Source organism: Pelecanus crispus, chromosome 9 (assembly GCF_030463565.1).
Source record: "Pelecanus crispus isolate bPelCri1 chromosome 9, bPelCri1.pri, whole genome shotgun sequence".
NCBI classification, from domain to species: domain Eukaryota; kingdom Metazoa; phylum Chordata; class Aves; order Pelecaniformes; family Pelecanidae; genus Pelecanus; species Pelecanus crispus.
In genome coordinates this window covers 37,629,724-37,653,096 of record NC_134651.1, presented here as the reverse complement: position 1 = coordinate 37,653,096, position 23,373 = coordinate 37,629,724, and the positions used below count along the sequence as shown (strand labels likewise).

General features: G+C 42.4%; 1 protein-coding gene across 1 annotated transcript; it reads right to left on the bottom strand.

Annotated features, from left to right (window-relative positions):
- Positions 1-2,644: 2,644 nt before the first annotated feature.
- PKN3 (protein kinase N3) lies at positions 2,645-22,060 on the bottom strand. Its single transcript, XM_075716375.1, has 22 exons — positions 22,040-22,060; positions 18,366-18,648; positions 17,450-17,598; positions 15,829-15,958; positions 15,564-15,715; positions 14,987-15,182; positions 14,486-14,677; positions 14,120-14,229; positions 13,487-13,630; positions 12,447-12,522; positions 11,283-11,469; positions 10,077-10,188; positions 9,147-9,223; positions 7,542-7,608; positions 6,863-6,954; positions 6,319-6,495; positions 6,167-6,229; positions 5,537-5,613; positions 4,748-4,890; positions 4,396-4,503; positions 3,737-3,817; positions 2,645-2,857 (listed from the first exon to the last, which is right to left on the bottom strand). Exons 1-22 carry the CDS (start codon positions 22,058-22,060, stop codon positions 2,645-2,647), a joined length of 2,850 nt encoding a protein of 949 aa, XP_075572490.1.
- Positions 22,061-23,373: the final 1,313 nt, after the last annotated feature.

The window sequence follows — 23,373 nt, the reverse complement described above, 5'->3', positions numbered from 1 at the left end:
GCACCAGAACAAAATCTTAGTTAAAATTATTTTGTACCTTAATTGCCTTGGCTCAGGAATTAACACCAGCTCAAGAGCACATCTGGCAAGCTGGTAGGATGCACTCAGGGTTTAAAGCCAATGAACACTCATGAAAGGACAGTGTAGTCACTAATACAACACGATAGTCCAAAAGCAGTTTAAAAACAGCAGAAGGATCCCTTTTTTGACCAACTCCAGAGTTCGTAATCTGTGTCTAATCTGGTTTGTTCAGGGTAGAAACTCCTATCAGACGGATATGAGAACACTAATAATTGTTTTCATAACTGGTATACCATCCAGAAAGGATTCTGCAGTGTGGAATCATAGAATCATTTAGGTTGGAAAAGAACTGTAAGATTATCGAGTCCAACCGTTAACCTAACACTACCAAGTCCACCACTAAACCATGTCCTTAAGCACTACAAGTCTTTTAAATACCTCCAGGGATGGTGATCCAACCACTTCCCTGGGCAGCCTGTTCCAATGCTTGGCAACCCTTTCCGTGAAGAAATTTTTCCTAATATGCAACCTAAACCTCCCCCAGCGCAACTTGAGGCCATTTCCTCTCGTCATATCACTTGTTACATGGGAGAAGAGACCGACCCCCACCTCGCTACAACCTCCTTTCAGGTAGTTGTAGAGAGCGATAAGGTCTCCCCTCAGCCTCCTCTTCTCCAGGCTAAACAACCCCAGTTCCCTCAGCCGCTCCTCATAAGACTTGTGCTCCAGACCCTTCACCAGCTTTGTTGCCCTTCTTTGGATGCACTGCAGCACCTCAATGTCCTTAATGTTTGTTTGTGTCAGTGCGGCACCTGCTATGGTTCATCTGCCACAGAGCAATTTGTGGTTCTTCAGGTATCAGTCAAATAAAAATTTGTCAGCAGGTATTACAGCTCAAAACACACAGTTTTGCTCTGTTTGGTAATTCTTTTTTTAAATGCACCAGGATGGTAATTTACAGTCTTTTTACTTTACTACAAACTATAAATTAAAAGATTAAATATGTCTTTTTCAGTTCGTAATGCCTCTCTCTTTGAACCCGAGTTCTAGGTTTCACCTGTGCTAACAATCCACTGTGCTGCTTACCACTTTACAGAGGCCTTGACCTTAAGAAAAGTCACAAAACACACTGGGGTGGCAACAGCAAGCCAACCATTACTATTCAAACAAGGGTGAGGAAAAGGTATATCCTGCTTTAAATGGGCCATTACACTGCAAGGCAGAGCAGGAGGTTGAAAGGATATTTGTATGCGGGAATTTTCAGAAGCAGTTACACTTGGCTCTAAAAATAGGAAATCTAGGTTCAGTGTGAATTATTTCTGTTTTGCACAAACATATGCTCTTACCTCTCTGAATTCTGAAGCACTTAGACCAGCTTTGATTTAGTAATGACGACTCACTAGCTGCACCCAAACCTTATCTCCAGATACAGCACAATTGTGTTAAATCATCTTCTGTCTACCTCTGTTGAAGACAAACTGAAAGAGTAATAGCTGTGCGTCCCTATTTGTCATCAGTGTGATGCTTCATTTCTAGATACCCTTCCTTTTTTTGCCCAACAAGCTAACACTACAAATTCAAGAGAAGAAAATGTATCTTATCAAGTGTAATTACAAGATATGTTACCAGGCAAATTAAATCACCTTTAACTTACTGATTTTGCAATATTAACACTGTCATTATTTAGCTATCCCAAAAAAGATACAGGACATACACTTTGATAAAATCTGGGGAGAGACAACTTGACTGTAGTCGTTTGTACATGACAGCTGATGACACCATGCAATATGTACACAGACAACTTGAGTGAGAAGGAAGGAAGGAAGAAAGAAAATAATTACTATTGACATCTACAGAGAAAAAGAAAATCCTGCCTGTTGAGCAGAATATGGTTAGCCCTGATCTGAAACATTCAGCTAACACAAAGGAGATGAAAAGCTGAAATTTCATTATAAGGAAAGGTATCTTTATTTTTTTAAAAAATAGCATGTGCAAAGCTGTGGCTTTTTTATATAATTAGAAACATTAGCTAAGATTTAGCACCCTCAAAGAAGTAGAAGGAGACTCCTTTTCCTTAAGATAGTTCACTTGGATCATTATCAAATCCAAACATCATTGGCTTGGTTGTATGAAAATCCATTCCTTCTCTGGCATACGCATACTTCTGAGTGGGAATGGGCATAAAATCATTACAAAGAGGGAATGCTACTTATCTTTTCTAGAAAATAGGTGAGAAGTGGCCATTCCCCCCGCTACTATGCAACTTAAAAAAGCCATGCTACTTACTTAGGCTTTTTGCAAAGAGTAACCTCGGTTGCAGAGATTATTTGATTTCATTAAGCCCAGCTTAAATTCCAAATTTCCACCTATGTTCAATGGCAGTAAAAGATACATACAGTCAAACATTAATTAATCCTTAAAAATAATTGACATCCAGTATCCCTCCAACAAATGAGGCTGAAAAAACCACAGTAGGTTAACTCAGCTCGCAGGGCACTCTCATCCTGGGGTCATCAGCACTACCGGTTCTAGGAATTCTGTTGACTTTTCCATTGTCCATGCCAAGTCCTCTACACTCTCTCAAGGTGGTTACAATCTGTTCATGTTTCTTATAGCACAGGAATCAAACATCTAAAAGGTGTCTGGAGACAAAATCAAAGTCCTTGAAGACAGTCTGCTCCTTACGGGTTAGGAGAGCAACCTCCTCTGGAGGAGTAAGGATTGGCTTTTGTGACGTAAACTCTTCATCAAAGTTGCTAATGTCGGTCGGATCTCTTAAAGTGGGCACAAAAGGGGGCTTCAGAGTCCTGGCAAACAAGGCATCCCAATCAATTTCCTGTGAGAGAAGGAAGCAAACAGGCCAGATTGACATTAAGATTATTTATGAAATGTGAAAGTAGGAGGAAGGATTGCAGACTCCTACTCTTAAAAAAAAAAAAAAAAAAAAAGAGAGAGAGAGAGAGAGAGAGAATTGAAAAAAGGCCCAAAACAAACAGCACGGTCAGTGCAGACCAGGTAGTACAGGGATTCTATACAGTCTTAAGGCTGTTCTTCAGAACACCAAGAAACACCGTTACAGCTCAAACTATATTTAGGAGGGACAAAACTAAAGTGCAGCTGTGGCCAGGTGGGTCTGTGGACTTCTCAGCAATTTCTGCTGACATCCAAGTTCTTTTCTTACTCCAGTGCAAAGCCAGCCAGGGGCTATAAGGCTAATAACTTCTGGCAGATGGGTAATGACAAGGAGGAATGATAACACCTTTGCCTGGAACAGACATATACCCTTGACCCAAAGCAAATGTGTCTTTAACCTCAATTTCTCCTCAGATTCATGTATATCCTGCAAATGCAGGTGCCATCAAATAGACTGACTAGCAATCACTGTCATCACTAGACAGCATCTTTGACCACTGCAGTTTGATTTTAAAAAGGGGTGTTTGTTGTTGGCTCAAAAGGCAGGTATATTTGTACACAGAAGCAGCACTATCAGAAATAACAAACTGGAAGCTTACAGACCCCAGAAAGCACACTTGGGGGGTGTAATTTCAAACATGAATTGAAACACATATTCCTGAATAGAGCAATGAGGTGCAACAGAAGCTACCGCTAAGATCTCACTGATAACTAATGGAAATATGCCTCAGTACCAACAGAAAGCAGTTCACTCTCAGCTCAAACACAAGAGATGAGGGGGAGGGACAAAGTGACTTCCTACCTTAAAAAAGGCCTGGATTTTAATCTCTTCTGCATCTTTTTCCCCTGCTCCCAGTCTACGCTCTGGACATTTCCGAAGAAGCTGCAGGAAACAGCAGTTCAAAATTAAACAGTTGGAACAAGGATGGACAGAAATAATATTCTAGAGAGAAAACCAAAAGGAAGGAGATGGCCTGACCCCTCAGTATCTTCTCATTCTCACTTTGCAGCAAGGTCATAATCTGCTAGTAATAGCTCAGACCTAGTTCCTTGTAAACAACTTGCCAACATCAATAAGATACCCGCTATAAACAGCATGAAGCATCTCATCTTAATTGTGCACCTGTGTGACTACTGAGTCACACTCAAAAACGGAATCAAGCCATCTCCACTGAATGACTCTGACATTCCTGCTTTTGAATCAACGCTTCTCCATTTCAGACTTAGCAGCAACAGACCTCAATAAGAAGCCTGCTTAGTCATCCTTAGACAGAAGAAGAGCATTTATGTAAAGAGAAGGAAAGGAAAAATACATGTAAATTTTAAATGTTTCCTTAGACTGTGTAGGCAGCTCCAGATTACACACACAAATGCTATCCTGTCCTAATAGAGTCCCTCTGGATTCACTTACACAGTAAATGCAAATTCCTCAGGCTCCCAGAGACCTATCAAGCCCATTACCTTACGGATTATAGAAAGTGCCTCAGATGAAAGGAATCGTGGATATCGGACTTCATCGTTGACAATACTGTCAAAGACTTCTTCCTCATCATCTCCTGGGAATGGTGACTGCAATTGTGACATTTTATTATTTAACCCACATAGCACCCATTCCTCACTATTAAATAGGGATGAGAATAGCAGGGATCTGTATGGATTAATTAGTGTTTGGCAAGCACTACAAATGAGAAAAATGTAATTTAAGTACTAATAAATAGTTGGCTACATTGAGCAAAATTTTATCTCAGGTGGTTGGGTACTACTCTCCCCAAAGACTGCTTAGTGAAATCCTCTTAGAGAAAGGTGGTCTTACCTCACCAACAAGCATCTCATAAATGAGTACACCCAATCCCCACCAGTCTACTGCCCGAGTATACGAGATGTCTGTCAGGACTTCTGGAGCCAGAAATTCAGGGGTGCCACAGAAGGTGTTTGTGCGGTCTCCAAAACCTATTCCTGTAGGAAAAGAACACTTTTGTAAAATCCAGCATGCATTACTAAATGGATCACATGCAGTCTCGCCTTCTGAAAGCCATAGATTATCACTTGATGATCTAATGTTGTTAACTGGACAAGGGCTCTCATCAATGCTTGTAAATGCCCATAAGGAAGTGTGAAACCTCAGGCCTCTAAAAACTCCAAATAAGAAATACACAGACGATACTTAAATAAACAGCAAAAGCATGGAAACTTCGTGCAGATTCCATTGCTCATTTACTCAAGTACGTATTTTGCAGTATCCTATATTCTGTCTCCTTTGAGCAAACAAGCACATTGTAAACTCCAGGTTAATGGTTGGACTTGATGATCTTGAAGGTCTTTTTCAACCTAAACAATTCTATGATTCTGTAAGTTTCCTGAAAAGTAAAGGACGAAGTACTCTTTCCAAGTTCATCATGGCCAGACAGGTGAGGTTTTTCTGTTGTTTGGTTTGTTGGGGGTTTTGGTTTTGTTTTTGGTGGATTTTGCTTTATTTTCAAGATGGGGATAAATACAAGTTACACACAGCCACCTCAGTACCTGTATTTGTGAACTCTTCACTAAAGCCGAGATCCTAAACTAGTTCTGATGGTTCAATTTTGGCTTCACCAAAGTCACTCACCTTCCTTACACAATCCAAAATCTGCAATCTTCACAAATCCTTCAGCATCTAAAAGCAGATTATCCAATTTCAAGTCCCTGCAGGCAAAGAAGAGGAAAGAAAATGGTAGATGAAGTCTGATGATTGCCATCTGATATCTTTTTGCAAGAGGCAGAAACTAGATATTAATGAAGAGAATAAAATCTAAATTGAGTGAAGTCTACATTTGGTTTAAATAATGTATTATTTGGAAGATTCCCCTTAACGTATTGATATTTTCCTCTTAATGAAAGGCTCACAAAGCAGTTAGAGCTGGGTGGGGCTTTTTCATCTGGAAAAAAGCATCCCACAACAGCATGACAAATTACTTGACTATCACAGTAAAAAAGCAAGCAGTGACTTACAGCTGCCCCCCAGAACATATTGACCTGTCACAGAGGATGAATCACCTCCAACTTGTCAGATGAATAACTTCTAGATTACTTTCTTTAAGCAAGATGAACATGCTGATAGCAATAGGCAATGGGGAAAATAAAGACAGACAGAAAGATCGGAAACCCCTGCAAGATGGTGAGCTCCAGACATACAGCTACAGGAAAAATAAATTTTTCAAGTTGCTGAACTGTCTTATACTATTCTTTGCTGCATTACCTATAAACAATTTTCTTCTCATGCAAGAACTGAAGCCCCAAGACTACGCAGGCTGTGTAAAACCTAAAAGAGAGAAATAGTTATCAGGAAATATCCATGAGAACCAAGTTAAAAATTTATAGCACCTGGAAACTAGACTAATTCTAACTCACCGTGCCATACGTTCCGGAAAGACATCTTCATGTATGCGCATCATAAGATCACCACCTGGAGTATATTCCATCACAAAACAAGCATGATGAGGTGTCTGGAAACATGCAAACATGTTCACAAGGAATGGATGATCAGAAGAATTGACCACTTCAAATATTCGCTTCTCACAGTTCAAGCTGCCAGGATTCAAAGAACAAAAACGCCAATGTTAAAACTTGGCAGAAAAAACTGTTTTGAGAAAGACAGGATGAAGAAAATCTTTACATCTTAAGTTAGAGAAATAAAAAGTGAGGACTAATACCATATTTATCTTGCATACTTCCAAACCTTGAGTTTTAGAGTGTTCTTCAGGTGTTATTCCATCAGAAGCTAGAAAGCAGCACTGTTACAAGTTTCCTTATTGCCGATTTTAGTTACCCAAGCCTTAAGGTCACATTTAACCTTAACAGTACCATGACCAGTACATATCATACCTACTAACATTTGATTACAGGTGTGTTAATGTAGCCTCTGGCAATAGTACCATCTCTAAACAAAGCTCACCTATCAATTTCATCTCTCCTAATAATATCTTTTTTCTTCAAGGCTTTGATAGCATACAGCTTCCCAGTTGGCTTGTATTGGGCCAGCAGAACCTGAAAGACAACAGAAAAGCTGTACTTGAAACAAATCTGTTGTTTCCTTATTGGATTGCTTTGACTCCCATTGACACAAACTATTGCCATCTATTCCAGACAGTCATTCTCAAAACCAAGATCAGGTAACTACAGAAACGGAGCACTTTTTTTCTGCTCCTTGTGCTGCAGCAGTCCAGAAGGATGTCAGTGTAAGTCATATTCTTTTCACAAACAGTAGTATCACAGCTGGCTGAGTGCTTTATGAGCACCTCAGAGCTCTCACAGCACGCAACTATGCACACAGGGAATGGAGCTATTCCACTAGTGATCATAATGATAATGAAAGAAATGGTAATGATGTGCTTTATGAAATGACTTAGCACTCCCTGGATGGTTTTCTCCAGGCTTTGAAGCCACAAATCTTCAGGAGTTTTGACTGTTAACAGGAGTTATCAGCTACTTGTGTGGTTGGGTTTGTTTTGTATATCTGCATTGCAACAAATCTCTTCTGTACTGCAATGTTTTTATTCGGACTCTGCAGCAAGGCCCATCTCACAACCACAGTCCTACTGACCTCCTCCACAAAGCATACACTTCTACACTACCTTCCCAAAGTGGCCACGACCCAACATAGCGATGCAGTGAAAATCCTCAAGCTGAACTGTCCTTTTCCTGCAGACAAACAAAGAAGAATTGCTGAGACAATACCCAAAAGATGCATAAACAGGTAACAAAGGAGTGTGTATTTGTGTTAGGGGAAGAAGCTCTGTATAGCAAAAGGGAAAGTGAACAGCTGTGTCAACCACTCCTCACCTAGGCTGAAATCCTGAAAATTTAGGCTTGCTGCTGCTCTTCTGCCACTGAAGAAAGGAGCAGGTAACTATAAGGTGAGGAAACTGCTCCCAGTGGCAGCAGTCTGACTTCCATCTGTACTGGCAATAGGAGCAACAATTCTGACTCTCCAAGGCTTGCTCTCTCTGTTACTTCCCATAATGGGATTAGTTCCCCCTGACCCCCATCCTTGGGGTAGTAAAATTCAGTTTTGCCTACTCAGGCTCAGCAGGTTTAACAGCAATTGTGTTGATATACATGTTCATGTCTGATTAAGTGCTAGCAGGACAAGGGCATAAGGAGAAGTTCTCAAGCAGGAATTGGAAATGAAACATGGTGAGACAACAGACGTAAGATGTTGCTGGAAAAAAAGTAGCTGAATAAAGAGATGCTATAGAACATTATGTCAGCCACAAGGTGTTACCAAGGAAACTAAGGCTGCAGAATTGCTTGGAAAGAATTTAAAAAACAAAACAAAACAAACCCCAAAACAACAAAAAAAAAAAACCAAAAAACCAAAACCAACCCACACTCTAAAAGCTTTAGTCCAGGATCATCTTTAAAAGACAGCAGACACTCCAATACTCTTCCACTGAGTGAAATGAAGGGCTAAGTATCTACTCATGAAGGACTCAACTCCCTCCTCAGCCTTCTCAGAGAGAAGGAAGGTAGGTGCCTGACTGCATCCTGACTACAGGGGTTTGAAGATGGGACCCCTCAAAAGTGATGATGAAGTTATGAACGTAATTCTATGATTTGAACTGCAAGATCAGCTTAGATAGATTTTGCTATTTGTGCTTTTTTGGTCAGTATTTGTTCAACAGTATTAATTTTTTTTTAACTTGTCCTGGTTTTGGTAGATTTACTACTGTGTATCCTTGCTACATACAAATTGCATATATATAACTGCCATAAACAACTTACTGTTTTACACCTCCCTATGTAATGAAAGACAGTGTATCTTGCATATCAACAGAAACAGAACAATGCGAGGGGATGCCAAAAGTGTTTCTGAAATTTTACATTACTTAGAATTACTTAGAATGCAGACACGTCTAAATATGCTACACCATAAAACTTCAAACACAAAAGACAGTTAAGCGACTTTACCTTCTACTAAAGTCAGCTATTACACTGTAGTGTACAGTCTATCAATAGGCTAAGCATTGGGGTTAATAAGCAGATAAGGCACAGCAGGCATTTGGACAAGTAAAGTTCAGAGCAGACTTTTCATGGTATAGTCTACACTCAGCACTAAGAATCTGCTGCTGAGAAACTGAAGCATATCTTGAGCAGAATTTTAGACTGTGTGCTCAAAAATTTCAGCCCAGTCCCTCTTTAATCTGTGACCCAAGACAGCCCATGCTGTTCACAGTTACCTTGGAGATGCCTGGATTGGAATTTCTGCTGGAGCAGAGCTGCAAGACTTCTCCTCAACATGCAGCCTCTTCAGACACTAGGAACAGAAAGAAAATTACAGTGTGTCATCCTCTGGAATCACTAAGTCACACCTGAACACCCACATGCAAATTTTCCCCTCTGTCATGATCCAGCATAACCACAGACAAGTTCTTGCAGTTGGTCATCGCCTCTGCTTGGAGAGAAACAGCATGAAAACAGATTGTCTATGGTCACATAAAACTATTCCCATGTACAATATTTGTTTGATAGGGCCAAACCCTTTAAAATAAATGCTTTTAAAAGTCTAGGATAAAACACTTCCTTTCTAGAAAAAAGGCATCTCATGTCCCAGAAAGAGTCACAATGATCAGAGAATGCAGTTTCCTCTATCACCAAAGCCAAATGAGAAAGGTAAGGTGTGGTAGAACACAGGTCATTAACAATTATGTTACTCAAAACAATTTTCCTGCTCCTTCCTGTCAGAAAAGTAGAACTCTTCTTGGTTTTGCCCAGTTTCTTTAACAACAAAGAACTTCATCTGGTCCTAAAAGCCTGCCGACCCTCCTTCCCTGTTTTCTCTGTGCAGCTATCTGTTCTGTACTCTTGCCCTGAACTCCCAATGCTGACCTACCTCCCATTTTGCTTCTCCAAGAAAAGAAACTTATAATTTAAGAAAAGGAAAAAAAAAAAGGGGGTGGGGGGGGAAGAAAGAGGTGCAACACTTTCGTGAAGACTCCATGCCAAAATAGCTCACTGGATTCTGTATACCTGGAGATCAGCCAGCTAATGAGGAGGCACCTGCCTAAAGTATAGTTAATTTCTCCATCAATAAACAAATAAGAAGAACCGAGCCTTGAAAGAATACCAACCAACACAGAAAAAGTCTCCCTATTAGCCCAGATGATTACCGGAGAATCTGCAGGAGATGGTGTTGGTTCTTTGGAGCTGGCCGTCAGAAAAAGGCGTGGAGGCTTGGGTGGTGCTTCATCAGTAAATGTAAGCTTAGCCACGGGAAAGTCACTGCATTTGTAAGACAGAATTGAAGGAGATTGCCTTAGGGTAGAACATTGTACACAGACACCTTTGTATCACCTTTGCTATATAAGCAAAGTTTACTTCTGTCCAATACACTGGACAACAGGACTCCCTGATTCACACCACAAGCCTGTGAAGTATCAACAAGACATATGCTCTCCTAAATGGATGAAAAGAAAATGAGCTATTAAGTTGGTGATGGTTAGACCCACATTCCAACACTAGCTCTCTGATGCTGTAAAATTAATGAAATATACGTGCATAGAAATAAGTCACTATGGTCAAGAATTTAAAGGAAGTCTTTATTTTAATAGCAACACAGTAGTTGACTCAATTTTTTTTCTTTTCTAGGTCTTGTGAATCAATGGGAATAGTCTCTTTCAGAGAATGACTAATTCTCTAAAAATGAATTCCAACAATTTAAAAAAAATTATTATTTAGAGAATTTTCTTCTACAGCATATTTAAAAGCTTAGTTATGTACCTTCTGAGTGCTACATTATGCTAGTGGTTGGGGTACATGTAACCTCGTGAAAGAGTGCACAATCACATTGTGACCCTGCAGAGTGTTCAGTTACTATACTGGTGTAGACATTCAATGAGTGGAATTTTCTTTCCTTTGCAGTGCAGAACCAGTACACTTTTTGCGTGTATAAAATAACTTTTGAAAATCTGCTTTTGGGTTTTTTTTTGTTTGGGTTTTTTGGTTTGGGGTGGGGTTTTTTTTGTATCACGGTGTTTACTTATCACCACTTTTATGCCCACAGATCTTACTGCAGAGGAAAAGCAAGCTGCTGAAGTCCCCCTGGCTCTGGAACACGCTGCTTGTTAGGACAGCAATTCTGGAAATCAGTCCAACTGCTAACAATAAATCAGAGCTAGCCATAGGGTATTGAACACCCCACTAAAACCACATCGTTTCAGGCAGCACTGGCTTTTCTTAAAACCCTGAATTAAGCTCCACAGATACAATTTTCGCATCAATATCTTCCTCTACCTAAGTAAGGTGCAACAGAATTTTAAGATTTGTTCTACAGCCATTCCAGAGTGTCATCCAGCAACACTCAGAACATGACTTACCTACTCAATTTGGACATTGAATCAACATGACTTTGCTGGGGAACTGGAGAGAAGTCTGTGTGAATGGGATCATGAAGTGGGGGACTCAGAGTGCTCATGGAACTACAGGGAGGGAGGAAACTCATCATCAGGCGACCCCAAGCAGCAACATTTATGTTCATTTGAGGAGCTCGGAGAAATTCCTTCCCTGGAAGAGTCAGAGTCAAAACACCAGTGAGATTACAACACACAAATTACAATCTCACACACTGTTAAATTACCGTTTTTGCCCAAACACCCATGGGTTACTCAAAAAGGTAGCCCACCCTAGGGAGAATGGGCTTTTTTTCAGGGAAGAAAGTTTAATAATGATGATAATGAAACAGATCTACTATTTCACCTAAGTTCAGGTCCATATAATACCATAACAATCCTCAAGCAGAAATTGCGTAAAACATTAAAAATTGATTTTAAGTCAGGTTTTCTTCTATTTCAACACTGCATTTTAATCATGCAGCCTGTTAACAGAAAGTTCCTGAAAATGTCTTAAAAAGAATAAAACATTTGGGATGTTTTCATTACTTTTACTGCTTCCTCAGGAATATAAATATAAAATCTCATTTATCCCCACTGCCGGGAGTTCTCAGTATGTAAAATCTTACCTTACTCAGCTTCACAAGAAAGAATTTGCAGACAAAAAAGAAAGTATGCAAGTTATTCCAGTCCCTAAACTACTAATCCAGGATGCCAGCTCTAAAGACTTGACAGATAATCAGTAGGCTGTTCGTGCTAGTCTTCTATAATTCAAGAGTTTTCCAGAAAATCTTCCAATATCTGTTCATCAGTAACAGCATTGCTAGTTAAATTAGTACAGCTTGAGTCTTGGATCTTGCTAAGAAGTGTGTTAAATAACTAGTAATTACATATTCCTAACAATGTTAATTGTGAATAGAAACACCACAACAATATCACATTACATGCAATACTGCAGCCAGGCTGCCTGCACTTTTTGTGACTGAACAAACTTTCACATTCTAATAAAGCTCACCTACTTACAGTAATTAGCAAGCATTTTAATGTCTGAAAATTTAATAGGATAGGATTGCATGGCAGCCTGCTTGTGCAAACCCCTGACCTCACCTACACACCCCTAGATAGTAAGCAGTCAGCTCTCCAGCAGCTTACCTTTCTGTTTAGGGAAAATGCGCTTCTGTCGCTGCAGTTTTGGCTTTCTCTCAATGACAGGATTACAGAACATCACCTGTCAGAGAAGCAAAGGGGATTTGTCAGGATTCTTCGTTTACACTGTGAACCCAAACTTTTACACGTGCCTGCTCTCTCATCAAATTCTCCTTTCATATCTGTTTGGTAAGTTAGGAGTCACTGCCATAGACTCCAGACTGCGTTATTCTAGCTTCACCCTCTAAATATCTGTTACTTCAACTGTGGTTTTAGAGGTTGGAATTTTCTGCTACATGAAATGCAGAAAAACCGCAGAATTAAGACCAATTCATATCCCAAACAAAATTAATCTAATTTGTAAAGCCAGGCATAAAGAACACAGCCATTTGTAGGGTAAAAAATGTAGTAGTCCGTGGCACAGAAGTAAAAACCAAAAAACCAAAAGCAGCCCTCACAAAACAAAAACACAAAAAACAAGGGAGGGAGAGGAGGCAAGTTTTGGTACATGAGGTCAAGATCTAACTTTTGGAAAGATAGCCACAGGAAATTTCATCACAACACAAAGGAGAAAGTACTGCGGTTTTTAAGGTATTATCTGGATGATGTCTTCACTGATGGTACTTCAAACTATTATTAGCCTCAGAAAGATGATAAAACAAGCATACCCAGAGGGAATTTGCATCTCTGATTCTACAGTCTCTGTGATTCAATTCTGACCATTAAGCCATGTGTTTAATTAAAGTGTCACCAATGACTCATAATGAAAGCAAATAAAAACCAAAGGATCTCACAGCACACACATATATAATTACAGTGGAGCAGCTGAAGAGTCACTCCGGGCTATGGCATGTGTACATCTATTATATCATGTTGTTCCTTATTCTTATATGTGATATTGATGCAAATGGATTTCAGGTATCATTCTACCCTTCTAGATCATTGCTCCTTCCATTCCTTGTATCCTGGGTTGAACAACTGCTTTCAGGTCAGGCACCCTAAACAGACAGAGTTCTCTGAAAAAGAAACAAAGCTGACATTTATACCTCTGCAAAAAGCATTCCTTGGGGTTCAAGTGAGAGGCACATCCCGTGACGTTCATTATCAAGGAAATCATCCAAACGTAAAAACTTCACTGCACAGAGTTCTCTCCAGTCTCTCCAATAAATTGCAATTTCTAGCTCACGAGACTGGTGGTATGGGTGAGTGATGGGGGAGGAAAAAAAAAAGCAGAAGAGTTACATACTGCCTTATGTTCTGGAAAAGGCACACACACGCTGTTGTAAAAATTCAGTAAACTGAACAGTAAGCATTAGAAGCTTCTTTAATCCTTCTGTTCCCTGCTTTCTCTGATGTTTTCAGATCTTCCTAGCTAAAGACCCTCTTGGAGATGGCTGTCTTGGCTCCCCATTTCAGAAATCCCTGTGAGAGCCACTTTGCCAGTAAGATGAAATAAAACTGCTCAGAGAAGGAGAGAAGGACAACAGATGCTGTTCAGGCTGAATCTCTGCCAGAGATGTACTGCCTTCAGAGGAAGACTAAGATAACTGGCACATAAAAGCACATGAGAACAGCAGCAACACAGAGTTGAATCAGGTGGAATGGTGGCTAGATGAGCAAATCGGGGTAAGGTGAAATGGAAAAACAAATACAGCACAGGGAATCTGGGGCAGACTTACCCGGTCCAGCTCAATGACAAAGCTCTGGTCCCATGCCTGCTTATTAACTGGTCCCCAGTTTGTTTGGCCAACCACTTTATTGTCCACTTTCAGCACAGCAAGGACCTCATCTGGACAAAGGAGAAAACATGGGTTATAATCTTTTACCAAAGAAAATCTCTCACACTGAAGGTGAATATCCCAATGAAATGTAATTTCCAGGAGAGTACTAGGAAGACTAGGTATAGTGTGATTCATTTTCTCTCTTAGTTTTTCAGAAACCAGGTTTCTTATAATTACACTCACACCAGGCTAACCTAGTACCTTGATGAGAAGACCCCATGCTCCCATATGCCACTCACAATTCAACAGGAACCCCATACTCACTACAAGGCTCTTCATTCCGCAGGTACTTCCCTGCAACACTACGGCCATGGATACCCAGGCCAACTCGTGTTCGGGAAAGGGACCTCAAATCACTTGGGCTGCCACAGATGGGAGAAGAACTAGTCATTCGGGAACGTCCTGGAACATTTTCCAATAGATCCTGACATCCCATCAGTCTCACTTCCAATGTTCCTGAGGAATTTTAGGAGAGTAAAGAATATTATTATCTAAAAGATTAAGTGATTCCAGTCAGCCTGTCCTCACAGGGGTCCAAGAATTTCTCAGATTCGTGATTTCTTGGTTAATAGCTCAAATCTACCCCAGATTAATAGACTGCAAATCCATATGATCAGAAAGCTCTGGCTGGCCTAGAAGCAGTAAGTCCAGGTCCTAGAAAATCAAATGTCTATATAACAAGAGGCATTACAACAACGAGAAGAAATGCAACTCATTTTTCCCTCTGTCCTCCTCACAACAACATGCCATGCAGGATTTATGTACCTGTAAGGGCTGTAGGTTTGATGACTGAAGTGGGTTGGATGCTGCCATGCTGAGCTCCCAGGGAGGAAGTATTTACTAGTTCCTGCTTGATGAGTGCTCTTTTCGGGTGATCAGGAGAAAGCTCAGTAAGCTGATGTTCCAAGGACAAGCGCAGCAGGTCAATCTTCTGAGAGGACTCTTGCAAACGACCCTGAGCCTAACAATATGAAGTAGAACAGAAAGCAGGCAGAAATTTTCAAGGTACAGCCCCAGTCCACGTAGTATTAATCCTTTATGAACTACTAGAGTAAGCTTCAAAAAAAGACCAGATAACATCTTACTAATAAAGGAACAAGATGAAATATTTTCCCACAGATCCTGACCACCCCATCAGCGTCAATTCTGATGTTCCTGAGAAATTTCACCAAAGCAAGGAACGTTATCCCTAGAAGGGAAAGTGATCCAAATCAGTCTGCCCTCACACAGAGACAGGAACTTCCCAGATTAATAACTCTTGGTTAACTCTACTCATTCATGCTAAATCACTAACGTTGAGGCACGAAACCACCCTCTCAAGAAGGCCTGAATAAGCGCTTACCTCAGCGAAAAACTTGCGATCCTGTACCCGACTCCCTCCTAGGATCTTCAGCACATTTTTTGCCCCCTCAGCTACAGCAGCTTCAATGCGCAGGTGATGCCTCAGCTCCTCAATACGCAGCTCCAAAGCACTGATGGTGGTCCCCATCCTCACTGGCCATTTTCAAGATAAAATATGACGAGGATGAAAATTGACCGAGTATTCTAGATCTTGGGGCTTTGGACGCATCTGTTCTGGGCTGTATCAGTTACTTAAAACGTCCTACCTGCTTGATCCACTGTATCTTCCATCCCTCCTGCTGACTGAGATACTTTCACAATATGCATGCGGATTATTTCAATCTTTGTCTTGCTGTCCTGAAGCATCTGCTGAGCTGTAGCCAGCAGCTTCCGCTCCTGCCAAAAAGAAAGCGTATGCAGAGAGAGAACCATGCTCATTAAAAACATATTATGATGATGTGTTCACATATGAGGATGAGGTGGTACCCTCAAGAAGGGTCATAAATGATCCTTAAATGGCATACATAAGCAGTTATGTGAAGGACACGCTGCTGAGGATAAAGGACTTTGAGATCACTACCTCCATTTATAGAGGGTAAGGACAGGTCAAGGACATGTCCAGTTTATACCAAACCTCGCAGTGACTGAGACTTGTGGTTCACTGGCCAACTGTGCTTACAGTGTTTTGTGAGCAGAGGTTTTCAACAAATAAAAATATCACAGCCCTCTACACTGCTGGCCTTACTGAATTCAGCTTCATAAGCTTGGATTTTTTTTTTAATTATCCTTTGACTTTTAAATGTGATTATGCCAAACTCCAAAAGTGGGATGAATATGAAACCAGTGCATCTCTGAAAATTTTTCTCACATAAAGAGATACTACATGCTGTGCTCTATCTTAAACAACCTAGTGATATCAAAACATCACACCAACTCAGTGTACAATACCAATGCTTTTTAAACTTTCTTTCCTCAAGTCAGTGACTGAATGTACCTCTTATACCGTCCTCACTACCTTCGCAGGCTCGCAACAGTTTTTCTAGAGATAACACTTCTATCATGCCACTTCCTATGAGATACTCTTCTCTGCCTCTAGAGTCACTATGAGTATTGAGGTTAGATGCATTAACATCTCTCTGTTGGCATTCAGCCAGCTAAGTTAAGCATCTAGACCGAAGAAGCAATGTAGAGTCTGTAGCTGGTCAGGAGAGGTAGGTCTGTCCAATGGGCCATTCATCTGTTGGAAAATGATAACACAAGCTACTCTCTAGGTACCCAGCGCTTTCCACTGAGACTACAGAAGGATTTACATGGCTAAGTTAAAACAACATGATTCCCAACTCTACCATTAATATGGCTAAGCAACATTCAAGAGCAGAAGCACAATCAGCATCTGCCAGGTAAAAACTGCCAAAAAGATCAAAACTGCCAGACTATGCCTGTCTGTCCACTCTAATAACTCCCTTCTAACAGTGATCACCATCAGATGCTTCAAAAAAAGGCATAGGCAACCACATCATGGGCCAAAGTAGAATAAACTACACTGTCAGAAAAGCCTTTTCCTAATGTCCAGTAATTATAGATTGGCTTAGGCTCTTGACAAATGAAATATGCGCCATCCAATTCCTCGTAGATTCCTGCTAAACTCCTGAAACCTGTAACATGCAAGCCTAATGCATAATCGGAGTATCGGTAGCCCTGTGCAGTAACATGACATGCTGTCACTATGCTGAGCACCAAAATGCAGAGCTAGGATTCAGTCAAGCAAGCTTTGCAAATGATTTTTTTTTTACACATGAATTGCCAGAGAGAGCTTGTGTATGGATTTTAAATACAAATTTTGATCCAGGAATCCATGTTCCCAAATGGTTGTTTATTCCTGCTTACCTTGGATGTTGAATACATTTGGATCATGTTCTCAGCTCCTTGTTTCACTTTCATTTCAACATGCAGCTGCTTTTTCAGAGCTTCAACCTTCCTTGCCATGGGGTCCGGGTTTCTTTCCCAGAGACAAGGATCTGGAGATACAGATCCATCTGTACAAACAATACAATTAATACCATTAGTCATCTTTTCTAGTGTCATTTCACTGGGTTATAGATGGGTGACTCTATAAGAAGGTTAGGCTATAAAATAAGATACAAAAAGGTCTTGTCTACAAAACTGGCTGCAAAACACTGTTTCAAATGAAGCTCCAGCTCATATCTGTAAACATTTCTTAGTTTATCAATGAACCTGTCTTAACAAGCACTCTTCCAATTTTTTTACTCATTCATCCTGTAAGATACTTGGATGTTCAACTGCCCAGAAACTCTATTCAAATCTCTTCAGTTCCACCCACAGCGTGCTTCCGAGTACTGTCCATGCCCAGCACTCTCAGCTGGTCTTCTCCCTACACCGATCTTTCCTGTTGCCTCCTTTCACCTTCATTGCCTCATTCTCAACTTTTTACTGCACAGATCACCTCATCAGCTAAATACCACCAGGAGAAGGAACTCCCACTACTTGTGAGCCCTCAACAGAAAAATACATCAATTCAATATATATAAATATTAGAATCATAGAATCATAGAATCGTTTAGGTTGGAAAAGACCTTTAAGATCATCCAGTCCATCCATTAATCTAACACTACCAAGTCCACTACTAAACCAGTTAAGGGTAGAGTAATAATTGCATGTATCCTGGCTTGATGGCTGGATTAGTTTTTAATGAAAGTAAAAACTAGGAATCATTAAGGTTGGAAAGGATCTCTATTGAAGCACTATAACACAATTTTCCTGTCAATCATGACTCAAGACCTACCTGTCTTACTCTCCTCTTTGTCTGTTATTACAATCCTTGCATTAAGCTCCTGAAGCTCCCAATGCAGTTGCTCCAGTTTTCGGTTGGAAGATTTCAGCACATGCTCTATATGAACAAGATTCTTTCTGTCCGTTGTCGCTTTGCGTAGGTTTTCTGCTCCCTCTTTAATCTTCAGTTCTTTCTGTATAGCACGGCGAAGGAGTTCCTTCTCACCCTCCAGTTTTTGCTGGAAGCTTGGATCCATTAAGTTCGCCCCATTGCCCAGCTGCAAGAGACAGCTGCCCTGCAATCGAGCAGCGTTGGGCAAGAGGATTTCAGAGATAACACAGTTCAACCATTTCTATGATATAGCAACACCCTTATAAGATTCCACTCCTTCATTTCATTTAGAAACTGGTTCACACAAATTCTGAAGCCAACCTTTTCACCAAATTTTCAAGACCAGACCTACATTTAAATTGCAGAGGATGGAACACAACTTTGAATGTCTTAATTTGGTTTTATACCATAATGGAAGAAAACCTTCATCTTACTTGTCTTCTTGTTATTTAATGTCTACACACATCTTTGTTCTCCAAGTATCAAAGCCCAGACAATATTTGCCCTTGTTCTGATCAACATTAACTTTTACCAGCATGATGTAGTAGATACAGATTTTTATCTGAATATGTCTTGGTGCTGACTGTTCAAAGACACATCTCAGCTAAGCTGTTGGAGCTTTTTAGGAATGTCACAAGCATGCATTAACTCTCAGCTGTTACCCCTGAAGAAGAAAAATGTAAACCCTACAAGCTGTTTCTACAAATGAGCAAGCGAAAGAGTAAGCTTAACTTTCTGCCGTACCTGAAAAGGGAACCAGGCTGTCATCTCAATCTTTATTCTGCTTGTGACTTACAGGCAGTAAGGCCACTTTAAAACATTGATTATTTTGAGTTGCATTAGTAACATTCAAGCTTGCTCTGGGCTTTGTTTTACATGATTTTCAGTAACTGCTTCTTCTAGTGATATATGTCTCATCAACATCTCTGGACAGAGATGCTCTGTTTACAGACTCTGGACATACACAGTATAGGCAGTAGCAGCAGAGGTATATCTCACTGACCAAATAAGGGCTGAACTCAGACAGGAGCTGCAAAAGCTATATCCATGAGGATGCTACCTAACACCATAATGAGCAGATACCAGCAAGGGTTACGCTTTCCTCTTCAACAGGAAGAGTGTCTTTAAGGCATTCAGAGCAATTAATATATTAATAACCTAACATTAACGACTCATCATACTCCCCACTTAAATGCAAAAGAAACAGTTGCACAGTCAAGCTCCGCTACGCTAACCGACTTAATGTCACACAGCATGTCAGTGACTAAAGACAGAACTCGGGAATCCCAACCTGCTTTCACACTCTTTAATCGATTGACCACATTTCCAACAATAAACCACACTGGGTTTGTGTTATTCATGTACATTACTGCACTTTAAGAGTATGCTGTGCATCCAAACCCTATGCCATTCACACAGAAACAACTGTTTAATCATATTAGTATATTTTGTTACAAACCTCAAAGACCCAACCAAACATCCTTGATCAGTTTTTGCTACGATTTCAGTCCAATAGCAAAATAATTAAAGAAGAAGGAAAAAAAATCTATTTTAAAGTTGGCCTAAAACCAAGCTGGGTCTGCAACAGACACACAATAGCCAAAATAGGAGTTGTGCAGATTGGTAACAAAACAAAAAGGTTCAGATTAACATCCTGATTCCAGGAAGTTCTCGCCCAATTAGTAAAGCCAGGAACTAAGCCAGAGCTTTGAAAAACATCCAAAGTTTTGCGAGGAAGAACTTGAATCATGGAGTTCCTGAGTCACAGGCAACCTTTACCAGCTGTAAGTTGGAAAATCAGAAAGCTCTTTATCCAGTCTGTAGCAAGCGACTAAAAGGAGTTCGTTGGTCACAATTCTTATTTAAATAATTAGAAAAAGCATACAGATTTATTTTCTATCCAAACTATGTAAATGAGTGTAAGCAATCTACCCCCTTCATCCACCCAGAGCAATGGAATGAGTAGTGCTGCAAGAGTAATGCCAATAAAGGGTACTGAATACAGGGACCTGGGTATTGATTCAGAAAACAGGTACTGTCTGGGCAGTTCTCAGGTCAATTTTCCTGTACAGCACTCTCTGCCAAAAGCTAGTCGGAATACCAGTTAATGCACCATGCTAATTTTCTAGATATATTTAGAATGTAAGCAGGGTATGTTTTACTGGATCTGAGCGTGCTGTGACATTGTTTGCACCAGGAAGATAAAATATTCTATTACTGAGGAGGACGGGAAAGCTGAATTTGCATTTGGGTTGATCCATTTTGCATTCTGACTCAGGAATTTCGATGGGGCGTTTGGATACTGCCACAGCCCATGTTGCAGCTGTTCTTGTGTTCCCAGGGAAGGTCAGTTCTTCGGGGCATGACCTGATTTTTTCAGCAATCCCGAAACACGTCTACAGCTTGCAGAGAAATACCCACACTACCTTAAATTAGCTTGCTTTTGGTACTTGTAGCAGGACCGCCAGAACTCACCCAGGGCTTCCGCTAGACTCCTGTTGCACCGAAGCGTCTAGACTGCTTCCTAACTAGCAAAAATTTCAGCAGTATTGAAGTTGCACTTAGTCCTTTGGATTGCAGCCCAGGAGATCCCATCCCTTCAAGTTATGCCCAGCCTGGCAATGAGCATCACCTGCACAAAGCCCAGAGCAGACCTGGCCCGTAGAGTTTCACCACTGACACAGAAGTTGATTTACAATTTGATGTAATGAGCTAGCGATGAGGAGGTCGTCTCCCCTGCAGACCACACGTGTTCGCCAGGACATTTTAAACCACATCTTTAACTTCGTGCCGTAGGGATGAGGCCTGTGTCGGACGGACTCACGCTAGCCACGTTCACTCTTTACAAGAAAAAGCCACCGCAAGGTTTAGAAAAAGGCAATTGCAACCCTGCCTGGGGCCGGTCCCCTTTGCAGCTCCGAGCTGCGCAAGGGCTGCTAAGGGCGGGAAGCGGCGAGCCCCGGAGGCACCGCGATGGGGAGAACCGGGTCGGGCCGCGGCGCCGGCAGCGAGCGCTCTTTGTGCCGGTCTCTCCATCCCTTCTTTCCCAGATTAGGCTTGAAACGCCTCAAGGAAAGAGGGCAGGGCATCTCCCCCGCTCCGGGGAGCTTCTTCCAGGCATGAATGTTTTTCCCAGCACGGAGGCTGGCTGCCCTCCCCCGGCTCCCGTGTGCCAGCCCCAGCAGCCGCCTCGCCTCCCACACCTCGATGCCGAGAGGGGATTTCCTCAGCGGGCACCAGCTTGGCCCGAGCCCCATTTCCCTGAGGCGAGGGGGGACATTTTTAGGGTTCCCACCTGCTTCGCACAGCCTCTCCCACCTCCCCGGGGCGCGGCCACCGCGAGAGGCGGAGGAGGCAGCGGGAAGCCCCGCTCCCCCCCACCGCCGCCCCCGTCCCGGGGGCTTCGGGCGGAGCAGGGAGCTGTGCTTTCCCGGCGGGAGGATGGAGGGGGGCCCCCTCCACCCTTTCGGGGCTCCCAGGAGGGCGGAGGGGGCCGCCCGGGAGGGGGAAGCCCCCTCGCCTCAGGCGAGGCTCGCCCTGCCCGCCATGCCGGCACCCCTCGGCGCGGCGCTCACCTGCGGGGTCCCCGCCGCCATTGCTCCGCACGGCACCGCCAGCAACCGGCACTTTTTCAAACTTCAGCCTTCCCGGGAAGCGGCGTGCCGCCGCCAGCGCCCTCTCGCGGGGTGCGGGCCCGGGAGAGCGGCCGGCGGGCGGCCCTGAGGGAGCGGGGAGCGGGGAGCGGGGGGCCTCCCCTCCCCTCCCCTCCCCACCGGCCGCCCGGCCCTGCCCCGCGGGGTCCTCGGCCAGCCGCGGCTCCCACCCCTGGCAGGAGGTCGTCCCGCTGCCTTCGCCCGCCCTGAGGGGAAATGCGCAGCCGAGACCTGGCGGCGAGGTCCCGGGATGGCGGCGGGAAGGAGAGAGGCGCGACAGGCCGGACGCTGAGGAGACTGAGGTACCTCCCGCTCCCCAGCCTGGACATGGCCCTCCGCGTCGAGCTGCTGGGGAAGAAGAAGCTTTAGGGGGTCAGCGTCCTTTGTAGGGACAAAAATCGCGGGTTCGTGCCAAAGGGACGGCACGGGGACACACAGAGTGACAGATCTTAACTCGGGCCCCGCTCGGCTCCCGACACCTCCTCTGGGAGCTGGGCGCTGTGGGGAAAAATCCCTGCGGCTGGCCCCAGCCTGGGCCCAGTTTGCTGTGCTGAGTCGATCAGGTGGTTTCCAATTTTAGTTCTCCAGATTAACTCGTAACTGGTGTTTGTTTGTAGGGGAGCGAGCGAACTGCACCTCTCCCTTAGATAGGATCCTTCCCTGGAAAGGGCGTGATGCCTGTCTCCAGTGCTCGCTTTTGACTAACTTTTTCTCTGCAGAACTGCCCGTCTACATGTAGGATCTGGGGTTTCGGCTAAATATTTGAGCAAAAAAATAACCCAAATGCATTGGCAAGGCTGGCAGTAATCCCCCAGCTATCGTGAGTGAAAAAACCACCACGCTGCCGTACTGCCATCGTGCCATGCAGAACCGATCTGCAGTGTGTCATAGGCCCAGTGTTTAAAACAAGTGAAAAAAGATTCTTACCGCTTTCAGGCGGTAAAGACCATCACTTGTAAGACCCCTCCTCAGCAGTGTTGCCTAATATTATTAGTGCACTAATACGCTTTTTCAGTCCTGGAACAATACACGACTTCAGGTCAGAAGGCACGCAGAGGTTACAGTATTCCCACATACAAATTTAGAAATATACTAATAAACAGAAATGTTTTCCTTTTATTTAATTAGAACAGTTTTTTTCTAGCATAAGCATTTTGTAAATGATCTGCAACTGAATAATTAGTAAAAGGAAATCACCAGAAAATGTAAAACTTCTTAAATCTAGCTTAACTGAGTTGAATTAATAAAGCCTTAAA

Coding starts and splice junctions, on each gene's coding strand:
- PKN3 (XM_075716375.1), bottom strand. CDS start 22,060: ATGGCGGCGGGGACCCCGCAG. Junction 15,716..15,828: donor AGATACAGTGGATCAAGCAG/GTAGGACGTTTT, acceptor GAAAATGGCCAG/TGAGGATGGGGACCACCATC. Junction 14,678..14,986: donor CAAACCTACAGCCCTTACAG/GTACATAAATCC, acceptor AAAATTCCTCAG/GAACATTGGAAGTGAGACTG.